A 26,739-nucleotide genomic window follows, 5' to 3' on the forward strand; every position below is an offset into this window, starting at 1 on the left:
GTCACACAACCACATGAGAAGGTAATTTCTGAACTGCACAGTGCCTGCATACATGCCAGGTCTCACATTTTGTCCTCCTTTCATTATGGACAACCTAAACCTGTTGAGGTTGATCATCTACTGCTATCCTCCAACTTTTTTTATCCAAGTCACATAAAAATTTTTAAACTTTAAATTCTTTTAGCAATTTTAGAATTGCAAGAGTAATGACAATAATTTCTTAATACCCACGTCTGTACTTTTGTCACAGTCCAAATATGCAAGATAAGAGTTTGATGATTCCAGCTGGATTCCAGATTCAGATCAGCTGAAAATTCATGATGTATCTTCCTGTTAAAGTAGGGATTAGTGCTTGGTTGGTCTATTTTTTCACTATATACTTATTGATTTTCTATAACATCTACTGCATTGTTCTTTTTAGTTTTAATTTCAAAGCAGTCAAGAGCCAGATCTCTGCAAGATTATCAGGTTACATCATTGATCTGCACTAGCAGAAGACTTAATTTACTCAGTAATAAGCAAGTTGGGTCAAAGGCCACAACTGAGAAAAAAAGCACAAAGAATATCATTTACACCCATGTCAATCAGAAACAGATCTTGTGCAATCAACTGAGTTACATTTATGTCAAACTGATGCAAAGAAGAATCGGGTTTGCAGAATTTGGATTATTTGGCAGTCAGGAATTCACCTTTATTAGTCTACAGCAGGAAGCACTACAAACTACTAGGTTAAAATACTAAATCTATTAGATGTGTTTTTTTAGTCAAACAAGGCTTTATTCACTTACTGATGAATAAAAATTGTGTCACTGTTTCAGTTCACTGGCTTCCATTACACTATCTAATGTGCTTCATGTCCATAGATTCTAGAATTTTGCATTAGACATTTCACATGAGGCAGGAGAATAGTAATTAGTGTACTACTTTTCAAACAAATAATAATAATAATAATAAAAAGCCCTCTTAAAAATATCTGAAACTGTCAATAAACTTTTCGGATAAGCAAGATTTTATATTTCTTGACTTTTTGTGTTCATTGAATCATGCACTTCTAATGGTTCTAGAACACATGTAAATTTTAAAGCATATTCCCAACTATACAACCACAAAACGGCTTCCAGAAAAGATTAAATCTGGGAACTGCAATTTTTTACAGGGATCTGATTGGAAGAATTGCATGGGATACAGTCCTGAAGAGGACTGTAGGAAAAGCTTGTTGATTTTCAAGGATCACCTCATCCAAGCTGAAGAATGGACCATCCTGATGAGCAGAAACCAGGCAAAGGTGGCAGGATGCTTACGTGGATGAACATGGCATTCCTGACTAAACTCAAATATAAAGAGGTAGCATACAAGAAATGGGAACAGGGACAAGTGACCTAGGGAGAATATAGACACTGTCTGAGCATGCAGGGTTAGGGTTAGGAAGACCAAATCCTCTCTGGAGTTAAATCTGGTGAAGGACATGAATAGCAAAAAAAGGGCTCCTACCAGTGTATCAGCAGCAACAGGAAGGCTACAGAAAATGTGTGCCCACTGCTAAATAGGGTAAGGGACCTAGTGACAAAGAATGCAGTCAACGAAATCAATGTTTTCTTTACCTCACTTTTTAATAGCAGAATTTGCCTTCAAGAATCCCAGGCCCCCGAGACTAGACAGAATGTTTGGAGAAAAGACTTACTCCTGCTGGAGAAGGTTCAGGTTTGGGAGCATTTAAACAAATTGGACATACACATGCCCATGTAACCTGCTGGGAAGCACAAAGAGTGCTGAGAGCTGGCTAATGTCACTGAAGACTGGAGGAAAGCAGGTGTAACTCCTTCAAGCACAACAAAGAGAATTTAGTTAATTACAGGCTGGTCAGCTTCACCGAAATCCATGTGAATCTGATGGGACAAGTCCTAGAAACTATTTCCAAACATAAAAAAGGACAAGAAGTTGCTTGAGTGTAGTCAGCATTGACTGATTATAAGGAAATCATTGAATCATAGAATGGTTTGGTTTGGTTTGGGTTGGAAGGGACCTTCCAGATTATCTAATGACACCGCCCTATCTAATGGCATCCATCCTGGGCTGCATGAGGAATAATACCATTAGCAAGCTGAGGAAGGTGATCCTACCCAGCACTGGTGACGCCCATCTGGGCTGCTAGTACCAGGTTCCCCAGAAGAAAGTTCATGTCTTTCTTCCATGTCTTTCTTCTACTGGGGAGCCCAGTACTTACTGGAGTGAGTCCAGTGAAGGGTCATGAAGGTGACTGGGAGACTGGAGAATCTGTCATATGAGTATAGGCTGAGAAGACAAGGACTGTTCAGCCTGGAGAAGAGAAAGTTCACAGGACTCTTAACAAAGTGTACAAACATCAGATGGGTGACAGCAAAGAAGGCAGAGACAGAGTTTTCCCAGTGGTGCTCAGTGATGGGCAAGAGGCGATGAACACAAATCAAAATTCATGAAATAGTGCCTAAATATGTTTTTTTTTTTTTTCCTTTTTTTTTTTTTTTTTTTTTCCTGTAAGGGTAGTCAAACATTCAAACAGATTTCCCACAGAAGTTGTGGAGCTTCCATCCCTGAAAATATTCAAAACCCACATGCACATGGCCCCAAAAAACCTGCTCTAGCTGAACCTGCTTTGAGTAGGGGAGTTGGACTAAATCTTCAGAGATACCTTCAACCTCAGCTACTCTGATTCCACGAAGCCCTTGAATCATATTGTTATTTAAACAGTTTTGTTCTTTTGTATTTATTCTTGGTCTTTGAAGACCTGTTTAGCAAACTTGGAAACTGAAAACTGAAGGAAAAAAAAAAAAAAGAGGGAGAGAGAGAGAGGAAGAGAGAGAGAGACTTGCCTCCTACATCCAAATAGTTTTCCTGCAAAGGTTGTACAGATATTTAAACATGAATGCACAGCTCTATATAGCTAAAACAAGGTGTGGGATGAAAGAAAGGTGCAGTATTTTCCAAATGTTTGCATACATCTACTGGTGCTATATTTTGTAGGATATATTGATTCCATTCAACTTCCCAAGAAAGATACAGGAGAGGGGGAAAGAGATCATTTCTTATGGTGACTTTGTTTAATTCAGAGTAAATGTAAGAACCAAAAGTCATCTTACATACTACTTACATTGCATTTCCAGTTTACGTTTGGCTGAAATACAACAGAGAAAGCAACACAGAGATGACTTTCTGTAACTTTGTAAAAGTCTGTATACATGGAAAACATTAGATAGCTTATCTGTGGCCCATCACATACCAGCAAATATAATCTTAGCAACTATGCTTTGTGACAGCCACTTAGTAGTAGTAGAAAGCTTAGAAGTCATAAATTATATTTCTGAGCTGAGATTACACCCATTCATTTTTTTGCAGCAGCAGCAAATTCTGGTCTTATACCAAAAAACAACCCCTCCCCTCCCCCCCTTTTTTTTTAAAAGGCTATTCTGTCCCAAAGTAGTCACACATATTTATGCACATTTTACAATGCTCTCGTTATGAGGCTTAAATATTTACCATACTACAAAATATGTATTCTTATGTAATGATGAACCAAAATAACAAGAAGCACTGAGAAAATGGAGATCAATAATTTTGACTATTAGCTTCTCTTCTGAAAGCAAATCATTTGCACTTATATTAAGATTAAATGAATCATCCTCTGGTGATTATTGATTTTAAAGGCAGCCTGAGACAGCCACCACAGCCTCGGGTAACTAATGTGCAGTTATAAATTTCACGGAAGGGATTCATCTCTTCTTCTTTTAAAGCAGTATCAACAATTTCCCCTGGACATGATGACGAATGATACTATCTGTCAAAAAATCCAGGAATTGTTTAACTGACTTGAGGTTGTATTGTTCTGGCATGCAAGTGAAACACTAAATGCTTTTTAAAGAAACTATAAACTGGATACATAAAGGTGAGCCTACTATATCTCAGATTCAAAACTTAAATAAAATTCTTTTCAACTTTTAAATGTTGTCTCTAAATACAGACAGCGCCACTGCTTACTGTACCAAACTTTTTATTATTTCAAACAAACTTCTGTACAAAAACATCACAGCAGGCAAAGAAATTCAGTGGCTTCAGCAAACAGCACATGACAACTCACAGAATGCTTTAAAGTTTACATTTTTATTATACAAGTGACAAATAGCTTTCCTCCAGGCTACTTAAAGACTTCATTGTTTGACAAATAATTGCAGGTAAGCATCTATTAACTGTAGTTACCAAAACTCAACAGAATGATCTTTAATCCACCTAAATTTATCTAACTGAAAGTGGCTATGAACAAAACGGGATTTTCCCTAATATACATTTGTAAATGTCCCTCCATTAAAAATGGAGTTTGTAAACAGTGGATATACTACTATAAAATAGCAGTGTGATCACTGCTTCCAGAAAAAGAAACAACTAGCAATTTCTAATTCTGTTCCTGACAACAACATAGTGATCTGCTACAACTGCAGATATCTGAAATCAACTCTACAGTTGCAGTGGTATCTTGTAACATCGCATGTTTAACACTAGCTTCTGTGGGTTCTCATAAGATTTAAGAAACCTGATAGTGGCAGTTCTGCTCAGAAATAAACTCGAAGGCAATTCCTATTCCAAAGAACTTATGAGAGTAATACCTTTTAAGGACCAAATTCAATGACTAAATTTGTAACAGTGAAGCAGAGTTTTAGCAGACCAAATGCATCTTCAAAGTCTTATGGGTAATGTTTCAGAAGTGAAATGCATGAAAATTCCAGTGACAGCACACAAACCCTGATTGATGTACACAAGAATAAACAAATACAAATCTGAATCTGTGCACAAGCACTGGAGTTTTCATACATACATGCAAGCAAAGTACACAATTGAACACATTTTCACAACGTGACCTTTGCAAGAATATGTACAGCAACTGCAGATCACTCAGAAAAGACACTTAACAGAGCATGAACATTTTGCTGCTTTTGGCAAAATATGTCTATTCCATTTACTGGAAAAATTACTAGAAAGAAAGAACAAACAACTCAGCAAGGAACTCCAGTCCTTGAAGCATCAATCACATCTAGAAAAACCATGAAGAGCAGTCAGCTGAAACATACCTCTGTGTGGATTCTGAATCAGCTGATGAATATTACTATCCAGGAAATTGATGGAGTGCCTAAGAACAGCTCAGGTCTTGAAACTCCTTTATTTCATCCCTAGTCTTATGTGGGCAATTTGACACTAGGGAATTTTACTGCTACAGAAAAGCGTTCTGTTTTATACAGTTTTGTATCAGCAAAAAAGTTACTTACCAGGAAGAGCTGTCTCTAACAGATAATGTTCACCATGATATATTTACACTGACAAACTCTTTCTTCTCAAGTCAAGGCATTAGCATTTTCCCTTACTTTTCTAAATCTAATAAAATTACACAGAATTTTCAAAATCTAGTAATAGTCTTGAAACAAACTTCATGTTTATATTGAATCTGAAAACAGGTATTAATTTCCTCAATGGTGGAATGGTATAGGCTATATTTATTAGAGGTAAGATGACCTCTTTTGCAATGAACTTTTGGATGTCAGCCAGCAAATAATCCTTAAAATTGGATGTCCACTCATTACAGGAAAGACAACATATTTAAAGAGGATAATGAACGTTCAGGTATTCTATTCATACAATTTTATTTTTTCTTTTATTAAATTTCTCCTTTAAAGTTCCTTTTTCTAGGGCATCTCTGATATTCCAGTTTATCTGATTTCCATTTTGTCTTCATTACTACCTACTTTTCTGGAAGAGAAGGCATTTAAGGATTAAAATACACAGATAAACTGTTGTAGCTAAAGTATCTAAGTAAAAAAGGTATTTTAAAAGTCAAAAGATAAAGGCTAGCATAAAAACTTAGGCTGCACTATATAAAGTCAGTCAGGTTATGACTACAGATTCATATATTTTAGCAGTGCGAAGAAAACGGTTATGTAAATACACACAAGTATTAACACCAACTGTATTAAATTATGTAAACATACACATCTTCTGTGGTCAATACAAACATCTACTTGTCTCAGGGTACTACTGCAGCATAGCTCGGATTTGTTTTGAAGTAGATTCATCATTCAGGTGTTTTGTAGTGAACCTAGAAATTACAAGTTAAAACAGTAAATTAAACAGTAAATATAATAAAACAAACACAGATAATAGAAGTCTGAAAACTTCATTTTTTTTTTTTTTTTTTAAATCAATACAGGTTAATTACACAAAGACCCTTGTACATTCCTTTACTCACTGATCACTGGTATTTAATTACTATTAGTCTGGTGCTCTTTATCTTTTAATTACCCTTTGCAATAAATTATTCCTTGTTAAAAGGTGGAGAATTGTGAATAAATCCTGGCCTCACTCCAACAATCATAGTAACTTCAGTGTAGCAAGTATTTTAATTTAAAAGAAGGGTCTGCAAACAAATACAGTGCCTGCGATCTGGCAGGAAACTGACATCAATCATATTTCAAGAACAGTTCTTGATACCGTCTATGACATTATCTTATTTTTTTGGCAAACTTATCTTCACTTTTTTATCCAGTTAAAAGCCTCAAAAGAAATATAACACATGGAAAGAAATAAGAAATAGGATAAAAAATAGGAATCTAGAGAAATCCTAAATAGGATTTATGAATCTAGATTGAATTCTGGCAGAACTTAAAAGCTTAAGAAGCTTTTTTAAAGGTCCTCTACACTTGCATCTTATGAGGTACCATCACTCAGAGAATCTTATTTATTTATTTATTTTTAAAACAGAAGTTTGTTCGGTCTGAGTTACATTATTATGAATATCCTAGGAGAAAGAGCTTTAGTGTGTTTCTTCCATTTAAGCCCAAACATTCGCCACTATGTATGTTTGTTGGGAAATCAATTACCACTGAGCTCAAAAGACAACTGACACCTGTAGGATTTAAATCTGTATCAATTTCAATTCAGAAGACATAAGCAAAAATGGATGTGGTTATGGCTATAGTTTTCTCTCTATCCTAGTCCTCTACAGCTAAAAAAATCAACACAGATGTAAAAGATTTGTTGCTATGATGCCTTTCTCAGTTTCAGAGAAGTCAGATGATTGCGTCTTGCTTTCTGGGACAGCGCCTCAAATGCTTAGGTACCGTATTGGGATTTAGGTTAGATGTCTTTAAGTTCTATCATTTAGCAATGTTAAAATAAAATGATTTACTAGATCATAAGGAAAGAGAAAAGGGAAGTAACAATGGCCAGAGAAATCAAAATTCTGTTCTACTCAATTCTATTCTATATTCTATTATTTGTTTCTAAGTGTTCTAACTACTGAGATATTTTAAGAAATCTTTCTCTAGCTGTGCCTTACAATAAAGCTCAAACTATATACTCAAACTGACAGTCCAATGCAAGAGTAGATGTAGTAGATCAGTGCTCCAAATTGCAATGTTCCTGAAATTTGCAGTCTTTTTCCTGTCCTTTCCTCAGATTTCCCGCTGTTCTCCTTTACTGGGTCTGCACAGGCTGCTGGTTATCTGCAGACAGCTTTGAGGAACCTAGATCTGCATTTCTAGCAGTCACTTCAACTCTGAAGTTGACTCTAGAAAGTGCTTGTTGAAGCACCGTACCATTCCAGTTTTTAATATAGTTCTAGACAATTGGAGATGTCTCAAGAAGATTGTGGTAGAGCGAACAGTTAACATTCATTTCACCTAACTTTACTTATATAAAAGCCAATTATCTAATTTGAGTGTTCTGTTGATGCTTGTAAGCAACAGAGAAGTAGACAGAAATGCCCATTTTTTTCCACTGAATATTAACTGAGCATAGAAAACATACTTAGCTATATTGTTTACTTTTTAGATAGCTAATTTTTAGGCAATTAAATGAACTTTTGCTTAAGTATCACTGATGTAGGACATTATGACTTCCAGTATTATTTATCATTGTCTATCAAAGTGAAATGGAATTGAGAGAAATTAATATTACTTAAGAAAATCCCAGGAGATGAATGCTTATCTGAAAGGACAGTTTTCTCAATGAAACAAACTTCTAGGGCGAAAAGTCTTAACCATGAAGAAACTGGGAGGGGAAAAAAAAAAAAAAAAGGAATTTGTTAAGGCTGAATCAAACAATTAATCGATACATACCTGAGAGCATTCAGAAGTCCTTCCACAGTGTCAGGTGGTTGTTCCTTTAAAACTTTTATGCATCCCTTCATCTGGGAACAGAAGCATGCCACTATTGAACAATAATATATGAATTGCACTAGCTGAAAGCAAGGAAAAATTTCACCAAAGATAGGCAGTTTTTTTTTCCTACTGAGTGTTAACACTGTTTTGTAGGACACAATAAAAAGTGTGTCTTATATTAAATTAGAGAAAACACCTACTTTAGTAAGTATCTGTTGATACTAAATTATAAATCAGAAGTGTTTATTGTAACTCACACACAATTTCTCCAATTACAACTTAAAAAGAATTCAAGAATAGCTGACATAAGCTAAAAAAAAAATCAAACCCTGAGAGAGAGTTCCATATCACTGCTGTTAGGAACTATCAAAAGAGATGTTTCAACTTTGACTTTTATTTTTATACTTGCACACAAAGAAGTAATTTTCAGTATTCCATTTATAGTTGTAAATGGCAATAGATTACATTTTGTTTCATAACTAGTGGTTTCTAACTTCATCTGAGATAAGAAGTCCCTGATGTTGACTTTAAACATGATGGTGAAAGAACATCTGCTTTGGAGACTGTAATAATCAGGCTAAAAATACTGTCCAAATTTACAAAAGATAATAAAGCAGAGAAAGAAGACACAAAACTCATCTGACTCAAAATACAGACTCCTTATATAGTCCACAGAGAGAAACAGTAAATTCCTCCAACCTATTCAAAATATAATTTCAGATGTAGTGAATGGTGCTCTGGAAATACGTATTTCTTCCCATTGCTATGTATACATCTATAGCTACAGCTATCCAGAAGTCAGTTTAGATAAATTCAATCTTATTTAAAGTAACAGGTAAAGACACTGAACAGCCAAGATGTGATCCTTTTAATATTCCAAGTCACATTACAGTGCTAAATCTACAAGCCAGTATTTTCTTTGTAGCTATAGAGCAACTCTGCCTTATTGTGGAAATGAATGATTAACTGAAGTCAGGGTCCATGTATTTGCCAAGAAAAATTATTTGGAAAATGTGACTCAGCCTCCTGTACAAAGACCAGTCTAACAATTACTGATCAGTGTTCAGATGGCTCATTTCTACCTGTAAGATAAACCTAGCTATGCAAATACCAAATCAGATGAAATCTCAGAGGAGCAGCACATGTATAGTTAGATGACAAAGTTATTCTGAAGGAGAGAAACTCAGTGTTTCTATATAGTATGCAGTACACATTCAGATGTCCCATCGGATCAGACAAACTCAAAAGGGATAAAAATTCAAAGCATTCATTTCCATTTTTGTCAGTATCAGAATCCTTAAAACAGTCAAAAAAATAGAAGCTCTTAGGGTGTCTAAGCTAGGTGCCTATCATTAACAGCTTGAAATACAACTCTGTGGTATCCAGCTTTGAAAGAGTAACAGAAAGGCTAAGGAAAGGAGAAAGGAAAGGTTCCACTGTCCCTAAACTCTTGAAATGGCTCCCAAAAAATGACTAGCTTGGAGAATAGAATTGCTTTTTTTTTTTTTTTTTTTTTAACTAAAATAAATGCATCACTTGAAATACAACAGGATTTCTTTCTAAAGAAGAATCTCTAAACTAATTAAGCAAATTAATATTTGAGATCAAATACTATTTTTTACAACTGAGTTGTACGTTTCCTGCCTCCCATTTACACTGACTATCCTGTAAGATTACAAGGCTTTAGGATAAACGTGATAAACAAAGTACACACACTGTGTATTTGGTCCTGTGAAAATTTCTATTTGTGTATTCTTTGAATGCAAGAGACCGAATTAGAAGTCAGGAAGTCTGAATTTAATTCCCAGACTTTATCTGCTGCATGACCTTGAGCAAATCAATTCACCTCTTTGTGAAATCCCTTTCCCTCTGTTAAGCAGAGTCAAAGAGATCCAGTAAAATATTGGTATCCGCAGATAAAAAATGCTAACAAAGACTCAGTGTCATGGAGCACAACAACATTATATTTATATATATATATATTTCTTTTGAAGTAGACTGTCTTGTAAAGGGAAACATTTAGCTTTTTTCATGAATTACAGATTATTTCTTCTGAAAGATGTAGTTCATGATATTTAGGCTTGTAAAAACATGTAGCACCAATAGAGCACTTTTTTTTGTATGTGCTTGCAATATCTCAGATAAAAAAAAAAAATAAGGTTGATTTTGCTGTGACTGTTCATGCCAAAACTAGAACTGAAGGCTCGTTATCAACATTACAACAGTAGCATTTCAGTTCTGTTACTTTAGATCACAGACAAAGCAGAGACAATGTAGAATATCTGCTTATTTACAACAGAACTACAGCCAAAGATAAGCGTTTCAGTATGAAGAGATTACATGATTAATAAAAAATTGTAACCACAGAACTTATTCAAAGTTAGCTATAATATAAAATTATTTTAGTGTAACTGTACAGTTGGCAGAAAAGCACAGCTAACAAAGACAAATGGGTATCTGTGTCTGAGAGAAAATACCGACCCTTATTTTAATTCCAAACAAGCTGATATATGAAAGTATGCAGGTAGCATAAATTTTAAGTTTTGCCATTCAAAAGTAATTAAAATGATTTATACAAAGTCGTAAGCTTGTGCTGAAAAAAATCTGCAAACTAGTTTTCAAACCTATAGAATATTAAAAAAAGTAATTCTTACATCAATCTTTGATGTCTTTGAGAAAGCTCCCACGGGATGAACATGATCATACAGAATAATAACTCCCACCATTACACGCATGCAGAACATAAGAGTCTCTTCACTGGTGAATCTACTCCTGTACTCACTGAAAAACAGAACAAAAGAAACAAAAAGTCTTGAATGTTTTTAGTTTGATAGCTTTCCAAACTGGACTATGAATGTGTGAAACCTTAACATTGTACTTAAAGACAGTATAAGAAGAATTTTAGAAAAATTTTAAAGATCTTTAAATTGCATAAATCCACATCAATTGAGAAAGAAGTTCAGAACACAAAGAGATATGTAAATCTGTCCTATTGACTCTTCACAGCTCAGATCCTCACTACTGTGAAGCCATCAACTTAGAACCATCAATTTTGCAGAAGACTTCTATAGTTAATGAAATATGATGAAGAAAAATTGAGCTTCTGTTTAATCACATTGGGACCTCAAAGGAAAGCTACTCTTTTTGCTTACTTTGAAATGACTAACATTTAGGTGGGATCTAATTTTAGCAGCTAGTAAGCTTAGGGCTTCACCTAGGTGAATCATAGCTCTCTTCTACGTACATAGGCAACTTCAACAACCCAGGTTCAGTAAACATCTAAAATGCAGAGGCACACTATATGGGACTTGACTGAACTAATTCCAAAGAGATTTTCTGTGACTTTTGAACTGCAAAATAGGAGTATGGATGGCACAGTTAAGTCAGACCCTAACAGCTCCAATACCTGAAATAATCATAAATAAATGAAGAATTAACTAGAAAGTCTGAAAAACAGTAATCACTGCTATTTTTCTAACAAGTATTATTCTGAGTAGATAATACATAGACATCTACTGTCATTTATTGGCTTTCAATATAAAAAAATACTTAAACATTAAAAACACCAAAAGATTTACTGTATTATCTTTCAGTTTACAGTGACTTCAGATTTTATTCTTCAATTTACAGCTATTGACAGCATCCTAACATGGCCTGATTTAAAGACTACAGACATTTACATGTGAAAATGTTTGATTATCCCACAATCAGAACCAAGAACTGGATAATAAAGTCAATTTTATGTTTTGGTAGACAACACTTTACTTACCGTTACTCTAATTTTGCAAAAAAATGAGCTAACGTAAGGTTAGTTTACAATGACTCATTCTGAAATGTCCAAGTATTGTGAGATGAGCCCCACCTCCTATATACACTTCAGAATCTTCATAAAAAATCACAATAACCTCAGGCATTCTACCCTTTATATAGCATTATGAGCAAACAATTTAAAGACAAGATTACTGTGAATCTATCTTCTATTTGTTTTTCACTCAGGGGAGACCTCTAACCTAAAAAATACTTGGCCAAAAGCACGGCTAAACAATAGTAACTCCATTGGCTGTAATTATGCAAGTAAATAAGAAAGCGACTATAAGGTTTCCAGACAATTAAACTTTTTCATATCCAGAATAAAATGGCTGCATCCAAGAAAGACCTGTTCAAATTATCTTCAGAGTAGTCCCTGTGTAACATCTGCAGAAATGCCACTTGGAAGAGCCAAAATTTGGCCTGCTAATAATTTAGCAGAATGGGCAATCAAGAGATGGCATCTGGCCTATGACTCTGGCTAGACAAGACACGGATATTGAAACCTATATACTTAAGATTATACTTGTATGTTAACCTTTGTTGTAATACAGGCTGACTGTGTAATCCCAACCTAACAAAGTTCAATGCTGATTGATGAAAAATATCCTAAAATGGTTAAAATAGGAGGAAAGGCTTTCTAAAACAGATAATGTTTTGTATACCAATATGGTAACAACTTAAGGTAAACAGGAATTCATCTAGAAGAAGTATTTGTTACAGGTGCAAATAAACAAATAAATATGGTACAAATTTACTCATAGAAGAAAAGCAAGATTTAAGGTCAAACTTACGGTGTTTCCAACATGACTTTACATACACTAGCCATAGTACTTAGACAGTCCGTTGTATTTTCAATTGGCAATGTTTTGTTCTGGAAGGGTTAAAAACAGACATTGTTCAGTAAATTTTATTGTAAAATTAAAATTAAGAATGTCTGTGCATTTCTCTCTTTTCTCCCCCATTACCTACTTCTGATACAAAGTGTGTAGTTGCATTACTGAGTGTTTTCAGCATTGGTGTGGCTTCAGCATAAAACAGGGACATCCTATTGGCCATTTCATTGTTTACTTCATTCTCAATGTCTAGCTGATGAAAACACAAGAAAAAAATAGTTAGTAAAACTTAAAAATCTTGGCAGCAGCAAGATGCTCATATCAGCAAGCAGATTGTTACATGAATAGTTCCATCCTAATCACTGCTGATTAACTCTCAGTGTGAAGGACAGAACATGACAGCTAGCTAAGCAGAATAAAAAATATTACTACAAATGGTGTAAATGCACACAAAATGACAAATACATCTGCATGAACAGTAGATCAGATTTTATTAACTTACATGCATGTTGTTTATTCTGTTACGACTTATTGTCCGCCTATAATAACTGAAGTCATTCTGAATTGCTGGGTTTCTCATCTTAGGGAAGGACAAATAGGAGATAATCAGTTTCAATTCAAAATATATGGAAAAACATTAGCACGTACTATAAGATTTCATTTACCTTAAGTTCATCAAAACGAAGAGTAAAATGTAAGATTTCCGCAAACTCTTTAGCCAGAGCCTGTTCCCTTTCCAGGTGTTGAGTTGGAGTATAAGGTGGGCAAGTCAAGGATTCCAATAAGCTTTGCAGGGCTTTTTCTAAATAAAAAAAAAAATAAAAGCACAGCTTTTATTTAGTCCATATTATGATAATTTTTTACATAGGTATCTAAATATTCTTTTTTAAAAAGGAAGGAACTCTTTGAATATGCAGACCCCAAACAGGAATGCTCTTCCTTTCTATTCTAAGGTGAGAAACATTAGTCAAAGACACTTGCCTCTTTAAGCTGCCATTTTCTCTCCATTTTGCATCACTGAGCTCCTTTCTCTTACTTCTCCTTTTCATTTCTAACACCCTTTATCAGGAATCCCTATCAAAAATTGTATGGAGAAAGCATTTTTCTTGTATTCAAATATCCTGCCCTCTCTCTTTCATCTTACTCAGTTAGCCATCAACACAGCACAGAGATTATTCTGGCACCTCAGTTATTAGAAGTGTACTCTGAGGCATTGATAACAATGTAGTTCAGCTCTTGTGGCTATAATTACTAGCATTACTCAAAAAGGGATACACTTAGGATGTTGTAGGAGAATTCTCTTGTATTGGTAGCTCTCCCACTTTACAAATGCATTTTTTGCATACTGGTTCTTATCTAGAATCCTAATTCAAAGATTAATTACATATTTTTTTGAGGAGAGCAGGGATGGCAAGATCAGTTTAAAATATTCCCAGCCTTGGATTTTCACCCTGCAAGAGACTTTATTGATACAGTCCTTTCTCTTATCTCCCTCCTTTAAAAAAATATATAAATAAATAAATATATATTACTATGTATTTTACTATAATTATATATATTTCAATATATATGGTCTTAATTCATTTTAAAACCATTCTCTTCGAGAATCCAAATTACAAAAAGTAAATTGCATTACTACAATAAAAATCAACGATGTGCTGAACAGTGGGAGGCATCAAACTTCATATCATTACGATCACACACTCTGCTTGTCCTCTAGATAATACAGACTTGAATGACAAGCTAATAAACTGTGCTAATTTTGAAATCAAATAAATTAAAAGGTATGCCCTGAAAAATGTAATTGAAAGCAAATTTCTGTTGGTATCAAAAAGAAAGAGTAATAACCATTTGAAAGTTTGTGGGAAAATAAACCTTTTATTTCCTTAAAGTAAGCTGGTAAAACAGATAAAATAACACAAGGCTCACCTAATCTGAGTGAAAATTCATAAAAACGCTTCAGCCTTACAACCAGAGGACATACTGAATTCCATGCTTTTTCTTGCAACTGGATATCATTGGGGTTTTGTATTGCCTGAAACGAAAATATCAGGGTAAAGAATGGTGATCCTTGAGTAACTATCAAAAGGTGGTTTGGAAGTTTTTTAGTACAGAGTTTTAGAAAGTAAGTATTATAAAACACAGAACAATTACAAGAAATTACATTGCATAGGAATAGAAAATTATTAAATGAAAAAATAAAATACCATTCTTTTCCAACTTCCTTCTCCCTTTTAACTTGATGATTAAAAAAATATTGTGAAAGCATAAGGGAAGACATTTGTATGAGTCCTAGTTGCAGAAACTTTTTTTCCCTTTTCAAGTTGTGATGTTTTTGAAATTTTCAACATATTCAGGTTCTTAAGTAACCAATAGCTCATAATAAAAGTAAACATAAGGCTGATGCATGAAAAGATTCCGTAAGTTGAGACAAATTTTAAGTTCCAGTTCAGAATTTTACTTCAGGACCAGTTTCACAGAAAAAGACACCTGCAAAACTGATATAAAGTTATAATTTACTGTGTTTCATTATTTCTCTTTTTTCTCCATTTTTTCCATCTCTCTTCTCTCCATTATTTCAACTTTTTTTCTACGTATTTCTTATATTTGAGCATTATTTCTTACACATTCTCAGCTGTGACTTCTGCCATAAGATACATGAAACAAGGCATTTGAAACTGTATATCAAAGTGAAAAATAATTACTAATTTCTAATAGTAAACCCAAAAGAAATTCCAACAGTCATTTCATCATTAGATGATATGATGTTAGGGCTTATTATGTTACCGATAATCAGTAACATGTTTTCAAAAAACAATTTTAATGACGATTTTCATATAGTTCCACAGAACATGCAGAACAGAACAGAAGCAAGGAACACATTGAGTTTTGCTTGATTTTGCTTCCAGAGAACTGTTATTAGCATTAATGAACATACATCTCTAATTTCTTGTCCAGCTCCTTTGTAAGCCTGAAGATCTGCAAGCATACTTTCTGAGTCCTGTAACACTGCACTGATCTGATTCCATACTTCCCTTTCTCCATCTGTGGGCTGCGCATCTAAGAAATGTAAAAGCAAAAGGCACAAAGTCAAAAAGTAGCTGCAGTACAAATGGCAAGATTACTCAATTCTACTAAATTATATTCAATTTGACTATGTGTTAAATGCGTTTTTTTTTAAACACACAATTATATTGCACTGCCACTCTGCTAACATCAAAGCTTTTCCTTTCTATACACCAAGGAAGGAAAACCAGTACAGTTTTGGTAAGCTCTGGCTCAGAATGTCTTTTCTCAAAAAGCAGCATTTTGAAGTGAACCAGCATCATAAAGCAGTAGTATTAGAAAACAGGATAATGCCTCAGTCTTTTAGTAAAAATGCCTCTCACTCATGAGCTCCACAGCTTGAATCCTCAAGCAAAGGATTGTTCACGTTTCTTGCAGCTTGGGGATAAAATCAAGCCTTTCAGTGAACGGTGCAGTAGAATATTAAACTTCCTCCAGGCTTCCCTAACTGGGGTAATTTTTCTCCTTTTGTAAAAACACTGGTACAATACTATTAAACATTTTTCCTTTCTATGTCAAAGACCATTCCTGCTACTAAAATAAAAACAGCTCTGTCAATGATGTTTTCAGGGTGGGAATGGCCTGTAGGCCTTTATATTCAGCGAAGTGACATTTTGAAGGAGATTAAAATGCCCGCATTTTAATCGAAATTCACGAAATTCAACCAGGCCAAGTGCAAGCAAGGCACGTAGTGATAGGACAAAGGGAAATGATTTTAAACTGAAAGAGATTTAGATTAGATAATTATTCACTCTGGTGGTGAGGCTGGTGGTGAGGTGGTACAGGCTGCCCAGAGAAGTTGGGGATGCTCCCTCCTTGGAAGTGTTCAAGTCCCGGTTGGATGAGGTTTGGGCTGCCTTATCTAGTGAGAGATGTGCTTGCCCATGACAGTGGAGATTGGACCTAGATGATTCTTATGAAGATCCAAACCAAACCATTCTACAATTCTAAGATAAATTTTCCCACACCAATCCAACGTGATAGGATTTTTAAAGCAGTATGATATCAAGTGTTGATGTCAGACCTTAAACATCACTTTGCAAGACAAGGTAGAAATCTTCTCCCATCTTTTGCTTTGAAACATAAAGTTAATGACACTGATTCAACTGGATGACCTACATTTACAATTGCAGTCAGCAGTTGTAGAAACAATCACAGTGTCCCAGCAGATTTCTACAATGAGACTTTTTTTTCCCCCCTAAAGACAGTATTTTGATCTTAATGGAAGAAAAAAAATACTGTGAAGGTCAATCTTATGTCAACTGTTAAGGCTACTTGTTTGAACTCAAAGCAAGGAGATACCTTCAGCTTGGATGAATATGAAGAGCAACTGTACACAACTCTATGTTAACAGGCAAGAAATATTAAATGTACTTTTTCTATTTAGTCTTCCCACTCTCCTTAAGAAATGAGGCACAGTTCTCCGGCTACAAATAAGTATGGGATTTGTTTACTCAAACCCCATTACAGGCAAATGAACCAGCTGAACTTGGAGAACATACGGAAAGAGCAGACACTTTTAAAGACTTTCTCTTTGGCTTTTTGGGTTAGGGTAATTTGTTTAAATATTAAACTGGTACCTTCTTTGACTCAGCTCACTCCCTGAGGCCTCTAGGGATATCACCTCCTGTAAACATCTCAGAGGGAAGGGAGAATCAAAGGGAAAAGTACCCCAAAGACAAAAATCACAGCTGTGACGGTGCTGATGACTGAACTCTTACTGATATTAAGCTTACAGTGATACTGACTGATTCTTTCCCCAAGCTGCAAGAAATCTCATGTATACACTGTAATGGTTCTCTGACCTTGTGAAAAAGAGGGGAACAGTAAAACAGTAAACATTTCTGAGTTTAACAAGGAGGGTGGTACTCTTGCTAAGAAGTTACATACCATAGAACAGTAACTTAGGGGGAAGGAAGGAGTCACCTATAAATCAGTTTTTATATTTTAATTGTTAAATAAAAGTTAGAGTAGCATTTCCAGCATAAAAGAGAATAAGTAAACTATTAGTACAAATCACAAGTGTAAAATTTGCATATACAAGTCACCAGAAGCATGTGTTAGTTAGCAAAGTACTTCTATGTTACTTCTACAGCTTATTTGCATTAAAAAGTTTTACCCCCTAATAAAGATTTAAATGCTGTAGACTGCTCAGCATTTTGGAACTTAGAAACGGTCTTTAATAACATCCTTTGTAGTTAATCTTTATCAAAATTTCCTAATTCATTTTTCAGAAGCTGGGTTAAGGGTGAACATTTGAAACCAACTGAGCTATTTTGTATCCCAGCACCTTGGGAAGTAGGACTAGCAGAAAGGTAGATGGATGGAAAAGGGAAGGGAGAGGGCTGCAAAAGCTACAGAGCAATAGGCTTAGCTTGCACTTGCAGAAGCAGTTTGGATTTATGCTGAAAGTGTTTAGCTTAAACGCGAAGGCAGGGAGGATGAATCAGACTTTTTTTTAAAAAAAAAACACAACATGCAACTTATTTATGAACTGTATGTTACGCAAACGATGCTCTGATAAAATTATGGTTGTGTTCCAAGAGATTTTACTTAAACATTTTGCCAAACATGGTCAGCTAAAATACCTGTGATCAATCACTGAAAAAGATACAGCTTGCTTCAAACAATAACAACAACAACAATTAAAAGGAATAAAGAATTCTTCATGGTTGAGAGTTTGGTTTTTAAAATTGTTTTTCTATTCTAACAATGCCAAAGCTCATTTCCCTGTACTAAGTGAAAAAATGCAGCGTGGCCAGCAGGTCGAGGGAGGTGGTTCTCCCCCCTCTACTCAGCTCACCTGGAGTGCTGCATTCAGCTCTGGGGCCCCAGGCGCAAGAAGGCCACAGACCTTACAGAAAAGACCTTACAGAAAAGGTCTAGAGGAGGGCCATGAGGATGATCAGAGGGCTCCTATGAGGATGGGCTGAGAGAACTTGGGTTATTCAGCCTAAAGAAGAGAAGGCTCTGGGGACACCCTGCAGTGGCCTTCTAGGGGCTACAGGAAAAGCTGGGGAGGGACTCGTTGTCAGGGGGTGTTGTGATAGGACAAGGAGCAATAGCTTTAAACTGAAAGAGGGTAGGTTTATATTAGACATTAGGAGGAAATTCTTCACCTAGAGGGTGGTGAGGCACTGGAACAGGTTGCCCAGAGAAGCTGTGGATGCCCCATCCCTGGAAGTGTTCAAGGCCAGGTTGGATGGGGCTTTGAACAACCTGGTCTGGTGGGAAGTTCGAACTAGATGATCTTTAAGGTCCATTCCAACCCATATCATTCTATGATTCGATGAAATCTGTGTATTTCTGTATGCAGATTCTACCAGCAAATTTTCATACAGAAAGCAAAAAAATTAGTTCTGGAGAGAAAAGTTATTCCATTGGCTCCATCAGGATTAACCAGAACGTGGTAACTCATCCATTCCATGAACAAATGAACACTTTAATCATTATACACGCTCTATTCAATCTTTTCGATGGGGCTACTGATTTTTAAAAAAAAAGAAAGGGGGAAAAGATGGAATCTGGACCAACTTCAGTCCATTTGTGGATGCATTATGTATTTCAGGTACTTGGTAGGGTTGCAGTGTGGAATCAATATTTTTTTCTTAAAATATATGTCATTTGTTTCAAAATATTCCTAACAATGAACAACCTCATCCTTCACCATTTATACATTAGAAAAAGCACAGACACTGCTACATATGTAAGACACTACTTCTCACAGGACAAGATTAAATATAGAAAAATGGATATGAAGCATTTACCAAGACAAAGTGTAACAATATCTCAACAATTGATTTTTATGAAGAGATAACAAGTCAGTACTAAAAGGAGTACTACCAATCCATACACCATTTCTGTATCTGAAATGCAGATGAAAAGCGCAGAAATTTATTCCAACCTCAAATTAATTTCAAGCTAAGGGGAATCCCCATGAGGTTGGACAGTGCTTCCATCTCATTAAGTGCGCAATCATATTTGTCACAAAATACCCTGGTCAGCTGGCTCTGACAACCTAGCAAAATAATAGTGAGTAAAGCAAGGTGTTTTACAGGCTCTACTTTCACCTTTTCTTGTCCTACACATGGCTGAATATGGCCAATAATTCCAGCAGCCACCAAAAGCAAGTCAGAGTGCAGCATATATATATATATATATATATATTACTGCATCCTTCTGAAGTCCTCTTACATGGCAATGATTTTTCCTCTTCCAATCTGGCACATGATTACACACAAAGATAGCTTATGTCCTTGAAAAAGACTAAAAGCATTACTTTCAACTACAGTGAATAATGTATTTCAGAGGATATGAGAACCTGCTATATCCCGTACATTAAAAAGTATGGTACCATACAGAAACAGCATCCTACCAATCATACAAAGCAAAATGCCAGTGTACACCGGATTTCTGAATTTCATCCTTTCTAAATTAGCCAGAACAAGAGGAAGCTCTCTAAATTGGTAGTATCTGCTATGGGCATGACGCTGTGCCAAGCAACTCAGTCTGAGGCTTCCTCGTTTGCTGCTCCCTTCTGGCTCTGTGACAGATGCAGAGTGAACAGCCTGAGGAGAAGAGGCGGTGTGACCTCTGAGACTAAATCACAACTTCTTGCTTAGGGCACTCTCTGAAGTGCAGGAGACAAATGTAATCTCCCTCAGGCTGGATACAGATTACATCTCCAGCCTTCCTGACTGCAGAGCAAGGGAATTAATTAATACCCTATTGTGCAAAAAATGGGCAGTTGCTCCGCTGCCAGACACGTTCTATTAATAGACACTTTTAATCATATATGAACAATTATAACTCAGTACTTCAGGGACCTTTTTGAGGATGGTGGAGGAGGAACATTGGAAAATAAGTGTCCTTGATTCTATGGGGAAGGATCAGATAACAAGTCCACCTAGCTAGCATTTAGGAAAAACGGTTCAGGTTCTTTTAAGGTTCTGAGTTCAAAGAGTTTGGTAAAAGATATTTATACATGGGGAGAGGATGGGACTGAAGGTGACACTAAAGACATTTCCTGCCAAAAACTTACAAGCTTTCCAAAGCAAGTTATAAAGCTCTACTCTTTTAGGTTCAAAACAAATTGTTGTTACCTCAACCATCAAATTATTTTTAAGAATTCAAGAAGTACTTATTTACTTTTCCTGAAAACTGGGCAGTAGTAATTTGACAACAGATTTCTGCAAAAAAAGAGCACTCATAAGCTGCTATGGAAAGTGCTTCAAATACCCAGACTTCATTTATCTGTTACTAATATAAACAAGGTGAAGATCTAAAGAACAAAACAATTTTTGAAGGGAGAAAGTCAATTTCAAGATAATTCACCCTATGAGCTAACAACGAAAGCCTTCATTAGCTGTGAAGACCATAAACTCTCAAAATTTGTCATGTACTCATTCTTCCTAACAAGATTTTTTCTGAGTTAAGAGCAAAGGAGGAATTAAAACGAAGTGGTCTATAATTAATTCAAATACCTATCATTTTGAATACAAATACTCACACAAAGTGTAGAATAGTAATAGAGTTTGCTTTCTGGGATTAGATTAAAAAAATCTGGGATTTAATTAAAGCAGAATTCTGTTCTGGAAAAATCATAACTTCTAAGAAAATAAATTTATTTCTGTTGCACAGAACTCAACCTTACAACATGTTGCCTAAAATTAAAGGTAATAAGGGAAACTAGTAAAATAAGAGTCTACTGACTACTATGCTGACCTTATTGTGCAGTTTCTTAACTGACCTAAGATATCTAGATCTGTTCAATTGCTTGTCATTCTCTCTGGCATTTCTGTTCTCATTCATGTGACAGTTAGGGCTTTTCCAGCCATGCAGTCATCCAGATCACTCTGATCTGCCTGAAAGAATACTTAGTAGGAAGTGGAAAGAAGTAAGCTGGTAGGATTTTTTGTTTGTTTTGAACAGCTAGTTCCTAGCAGTGTTATTTTCCCACATAGTTATCATTCATGACTGCTGCAACCATATTTATACATGTTAATTCTAGTATTCTAGTACAAGGATATGAGACTACGTGACAAATCATTGGGGATCACCCCTTGTGAACAGCACAGAGCTAGATCAGCTTAAATTGATTATCAAGTGAATTTTAAACCTTCACATTCTTATTGTGCTTCCTTTGTATAAGCACTCATACTACTTTTGACCAACATCAGCACATAAAACCTCTGACTCTTGAGGTATGGAGACAGATCATATCTGTTCCACTCCTTCATAGTTGGAAAAACATTTTTTTTTTTCTTAACAATGTTTGTACGGCACATTGTATGCATAGCAGGAAGAAGTATGTCACACACCCTCTTTTCAGGTATAATAAATTCCAAATGAAGAACAGAAAAACGTACTAAGGAAGGAATATTCAAAAATTCTGTAAACATTTCAGAAGTAGTGCTGACAGATTTACTTTGAGATTTCAACTTACTGCTAATGAAAAAGTGCACAAAAACTAAAAAGCAATATCCTGATGCAAAAAAAATGAAATACAGTAAACGCATCAACTCAACATACCTTTCATTTAAATAAGGACGTTCTCCAGAGTATTTCCTGTGTTTTTATAATGTTCAGTATTAATTCTTGCAGTTGAACTCAACAGAAACCTCTCTGGGATACTTATACTCACACAGAAATGTTTTCAAGAAAGTTACTGAACAACAGTTACTTCACTAACACTTGAAGCTATAGTTTTACCTATTTAACTTTGGTTTAGTCATTTTGCAGTTTAAGGCAGAGATGAACACAGGCATGGTTCTTTCTCAGATGAGGTGTAGCACAGTTGGAATAAATCTTTATGGACAGAAAGGGATACTGCATTTCTACAATCACACTAATTCTTCCTTTAAGTGTGATGTATTTTCCTTAGATACATTACACTTCTAGTTGGAAGATAGGTGGAAGATTAGTAAATATTTAAAGAGCCTGGCAGCTAATCTTTTTTAAACAGTATATTTGAAATTGAACTAAGGAAGTCTATGATAGTCTTATTGAATCATGAGCATAATACAAGTACACTTGAAACTGCATTTGGTTCAAGGCTTTAGTGACACAGAAAATGATTTTTTGCTCGCCTTAAAATAGGTTCCTAACCTGTCTGTATTAAGCTGCAAGAGATTTTTGTTTGTATGTGTATATACTCATATATATATGTGTGTGTGAACATTTCTACATATTTTGCTTTTTACCTATCAATGAAAAGCACAAGCTACTTGACTCTACAGATTAATAAAATTTAGGGGGAGAGAAAAGGAAAGAATTGTGTAAGAAACCAATTGTCTCTACAGTAACCTTAACTCTGTCTTACATTAAATTTAGCATATCTAAACTTTACCTTCTAACACATTCCTACAATATTCAACAGCTACAGTGACTGGAAAAAAAGCTTTTGGAGAAAGTAGAAACAAACTCAGCCTAACTCCTAACTCAGCTTGCAGACACATTAAGTCTTTCAGGGAGAAAGAAAATAATAGAATTTCTTGCACCTGTCCTGTTCTATAAGGAAGCCCTACACCACGCTGCCCCTGGTTTTACATCCCACAGTGTCAGGAGATCATCACACTAAGGTTTTTTTTTTTTTTTTTTTTTTTTTTTTTTTTTTTACAGGAGAACTGTAAGTAATGCAGTTCTAGTCTTAAAAACGTGACTAAACTTATCTTTTTGTTATAACACAAATGGTAACATCAAAATATCTGAAACTATCAAAAGTTGATTTTACATTAAATGAGACACCTTTCCAAAGATTTGGAAAGTTTTTGTTTTGTTTCGTTTTTTAACTTATTTACAAGGAAATATTTGTAACTGCATTAGGTTCTAATAACACTTCTTATTGCTGATATTAGATATGTAAGAATAAAAGTGTGAGAAAAGAAACTAAAAGAGCCAATTATGTGACTTTTCTCAATAAGTTCGATACATGTATCGATAGGTTTTTGGCTATGGTGAATGCACTTTGAAATATTTGAATTTACAAACAAAACAAGTTTTCAAGATTTGATTATAATTAGCATACAGTCACTTTACAGTCGGTTTCTCAATTACAATTACTTCTGTGCCTCATACAGCACACACAACACCAGAACTGTCTACCAGATACCCGGAGATTTCAGTGCATGCTCACAAATTAACATGTGGCTGTATGTTTGAGAATGCACGAGGAACATCTCTGTACTTTAGCATAGTCCTAACTATCTTGTTCAACAAGGTATCAAAAACTGAGGCCAACTCCTGACTGGAACTACAGTGAATGTATCTTTAGCAACTACACCTTACAGATACAAAGCTGAAGGATTTTTAGAGATCTTTGAATAACCAACTCAAGTGACAACTTTCACCCACTGAACTAAAAACTAAGTCCACAGAAAGTCACAGTCAGCAAGCATGTATGGAGACTGGCGTCTACAGCCATTAATTGACAGCACTTTTACATCGCTCAGGGTCTAAGGAGACAAAGACGTGCAACCACAGGCCTCTGCTGTCACATCCCTTCCCCAGAACACAGACTTTATTCCATAAAAATCTTCATGACTTTATTTCAATCTGTAGGTAGCTGTGCCTGACAAGTGTTTGTGTGTGCTTACACCAATCACTTGCACTTCCCCTGGGAGAAGGTGCTTTGGCCCACTTCAGTTCTTGTTGGCAGTGCACTTTTACAAAGGCAATAAAATAGGTATTTTCCCCTCTCCCTCCTACAAGGCCTCCCACTGCCAGGCCACCTGTTTCCTGCTACATCTACATTCCTGGTTCATAGGACTTTCTTACAATACAGGACATGATGGGACTGATTAAACCTGAAAGCTCAAAGCAGCTGAAAACCTTTGTAATAGCTTGGCACAGTGCTCTGCTAAAGTATTCTGAAGTTTGATAGTAAAAACTACATGATCCTTTGGATAAAGATTTGACATCTCAGATTTACAATAAAATTGTCAAATTATTTAGGCAGAGGTAAAAACGGGATAGATGGCTTGCAGTACCCTTTTTCTAAACCCCAACTAACCGATTAACTTTTTACATAATTTAAAACTGATCCTTCATAACATGGTAAGATCTAGACGAGATACGTATGAATTTATATGCATACACTCCAGTTCTGATCCAAGAAAGCATGTTTGAACAATTTCTTAAGATTTACATGTGCTTAAATGACTTTTTGAACCAGTGCTTCAGTGTGCACACACACAGTCTCACCACATCATGTAATTTTTTTCAGAAAAAAAATACTTTCAGAATAAATTATTCAATAAAGCTATTTCAAGGTAATAAAACTGATGCCTACTCATCTGGAACTCTCTCTTAAACCATTCTTGAAGTTATTAAAAAAGTGACTTTTCTCAAAACATTTTTGTTTGTTCTTTAAAGATTTTAAGAGACAAAACATTACACACATTAGCATCTCAAATAAAAAGCATTACACCTAAGTAATGGAGTAAGATTAAATTCATATTTAAGGACTTGATGACCAGTTTTCAAGACAATGTCTAGAAGTACATGCAGGAAAATTGTAGCCAGCAGAACTGAATAGCTTTGATTCAGAGACAGATGCAACAAGGAAATTAGAAAGCAAAACACTGTTTGCAAACTGATAAACATGCAATTAAGAGAGATGCAATCAAGCACATACACTCTGACCACTTCATTACTTTTTAAAAACGGTAATAATCCTGTTAAATCATCACTGAACCAGGCAAAAAACTGTGCCACCTACACTGTTGACATTTTTAAAAGATTTTTATTTCCAATATATATTTGCATTCAATGAAGCAACAACAACAACAACAACATAACTGAATGTTAAAGGAAGCTGAGGTCAAGTTCTTTCATATGCAAGTTTAAAAATGGCTTATAAATCTTCTGAAACTAAATTAAGGTAAGATTTTACTTGCATGTCTATCATTCTGCCCTCCTCTCTGCTCAGAATGAATTTAAATCATTTTATATGGTTTTATAAATATCAAAAAAACAATATTCAACTGAAGTGTAATTTGATTTGCTTGCAAATCCCTTTTGAATTGCTTTATGATGCGTAAGCGCATGCAGTTTATTAGGAAGTAATAAGCAAAGAAGGCAAGCCAGGCAAGAAGCTTTGCTCACTTTCAAAGTCAAGGAAAAAATTTGGCCCCTGATCAAGCTCTGTGCAAGTGAGAACTTTTAAAAGATTTCCCATTTGGTTCCTGAAAAATAGAAAAGGAAGAGAAAAGGAGTCCTGAGTGAACAAATTATTTTAGAGACAAGGACTTGGACAGACTGGTTGTGCTGGAAAATACACACTGCAAGCAATCAGATTTTAAAAGTTTTTCCTCAGTTTGCTGTTAAGTCAGGGAAAAGATTCTCTCATTGTCTAGTAATTGTTTGAACTTACTTTCAAAATCCAGGAAAAAATGTGGATAGTTTTCAATTTCCCTGGTAAGGACCTTAAGAAGATTACCCATCCCAGCAAACCTAGTAAATGCAACAAAATCGTAAACAGTTATATATGTAAAGTTAGAATACTACAACTAAGGGCTTGACACAGTCTGCATCATGTAAACATTATGGCAAGTTCTGGACCATGAGAAACATTTTGATGGTCAGTTCAGTGATATTTATGTGTGGGGACAGAGAGAGTAAGACCTTGGATAAATACAGAAATAATTCTATTCATCAAATTGGAATTTAAACATTCCTAAGTACAGACAGATATTTATGAGTTTATTTACTTAGCAGAAGAAACAAACTCAGAACTGTATCTATATTTGTAAATCCTCTAAATTGCTGGACTCAGATTACTGAATAGCATTCCAGAGTAAGAAATAAAGTCTTAATCCCTGGTTTGGGTTCTTAAGCATAAATTCACCCATTAT

At 35.2% G+C, this 26,739-nt stretch overlaps 1 protein-coding gene across 7 annotated transcripts in view; it reads right to left on the reverse strand.

The window, feature by feature from the left end:
- Positions 1-4,007: 4,007 nt before the first annotated feature.
- The window catches only part of CYRIA (CYFIP related Rac1 interactor A), a 57,360-nt gene continuing 34,628 nt past the window's right edge, over positions 4,008-26,739 (reverse strand). For 2 of the 7 annotated variants that reach the window (XM_035320421.1, XM_035320423.1), the window contains exons 4-14: positions 26,259-26,338; positions 25,991-26,070; positions 15,759-15,880; positions 14,750-14,855; positions 13,486-13,622; positions 13,323-13,400; positions 12,957-13,073; positions 12,779-12,858; positions 10,832-10,958; positions 8,136-8,206; positions 4,008-6,115 (exon numbers count right to left, since the gene is read on the reverse strand). In XM_035320421.1, the coding sequence (XP_035176312.1) occupies positions 6,052-6,115; positions 8,136-8,206; positions 10,832-10,958; positions 12,779-12,858; positions 12,957-13,073; positions 13,323-13,400; positions 13,486-13,622; positions 14,750-14,855; positions 15,759-15,880; positions 25,991-26,063 (975 nt within the window). In that variant the 5' untranslated portion in view covers positions 26,064-26,070; positions 26,259-26,338 and the 3' untranslated portion in view covers positions 4,008-6,051. Of the gene's footprint in view, positions 6,116-8,135; positions 8,227-10,831; positions 10,959-12,778; positions 12,859-12,956; positions 13,074-13,322; positions 13,401-13,485; positions 13,623-14,749; positions 14,856-15,758; positions 15,881-25,990; positions 26,071-26,258; positions 26,339-26,739 lie in introns of those variants that run through there. The other 5 variants (XM_035320420.1, XM_035320422.1, XM_035320425.1 and 2 more) reach the window with 4 other exon arrangements.

Source organism: Oxyura jamaicensis, chromosome 3 (genome assembly GCF_011077185.1).
Source record: "Oxyura jamaicensis isolate SHBP4307 breed ruddy duck chromosome 3, BPBGC_Ojam_1.0, whole genome shotgun sequence".
NCBI classification, from domain to species: domain Eukaryota; kingdom Metazoa; phylum Chordata; class Aves; order Anseriformes; family Anatidae; genus Oxyura; species Oxyura jamaicensis.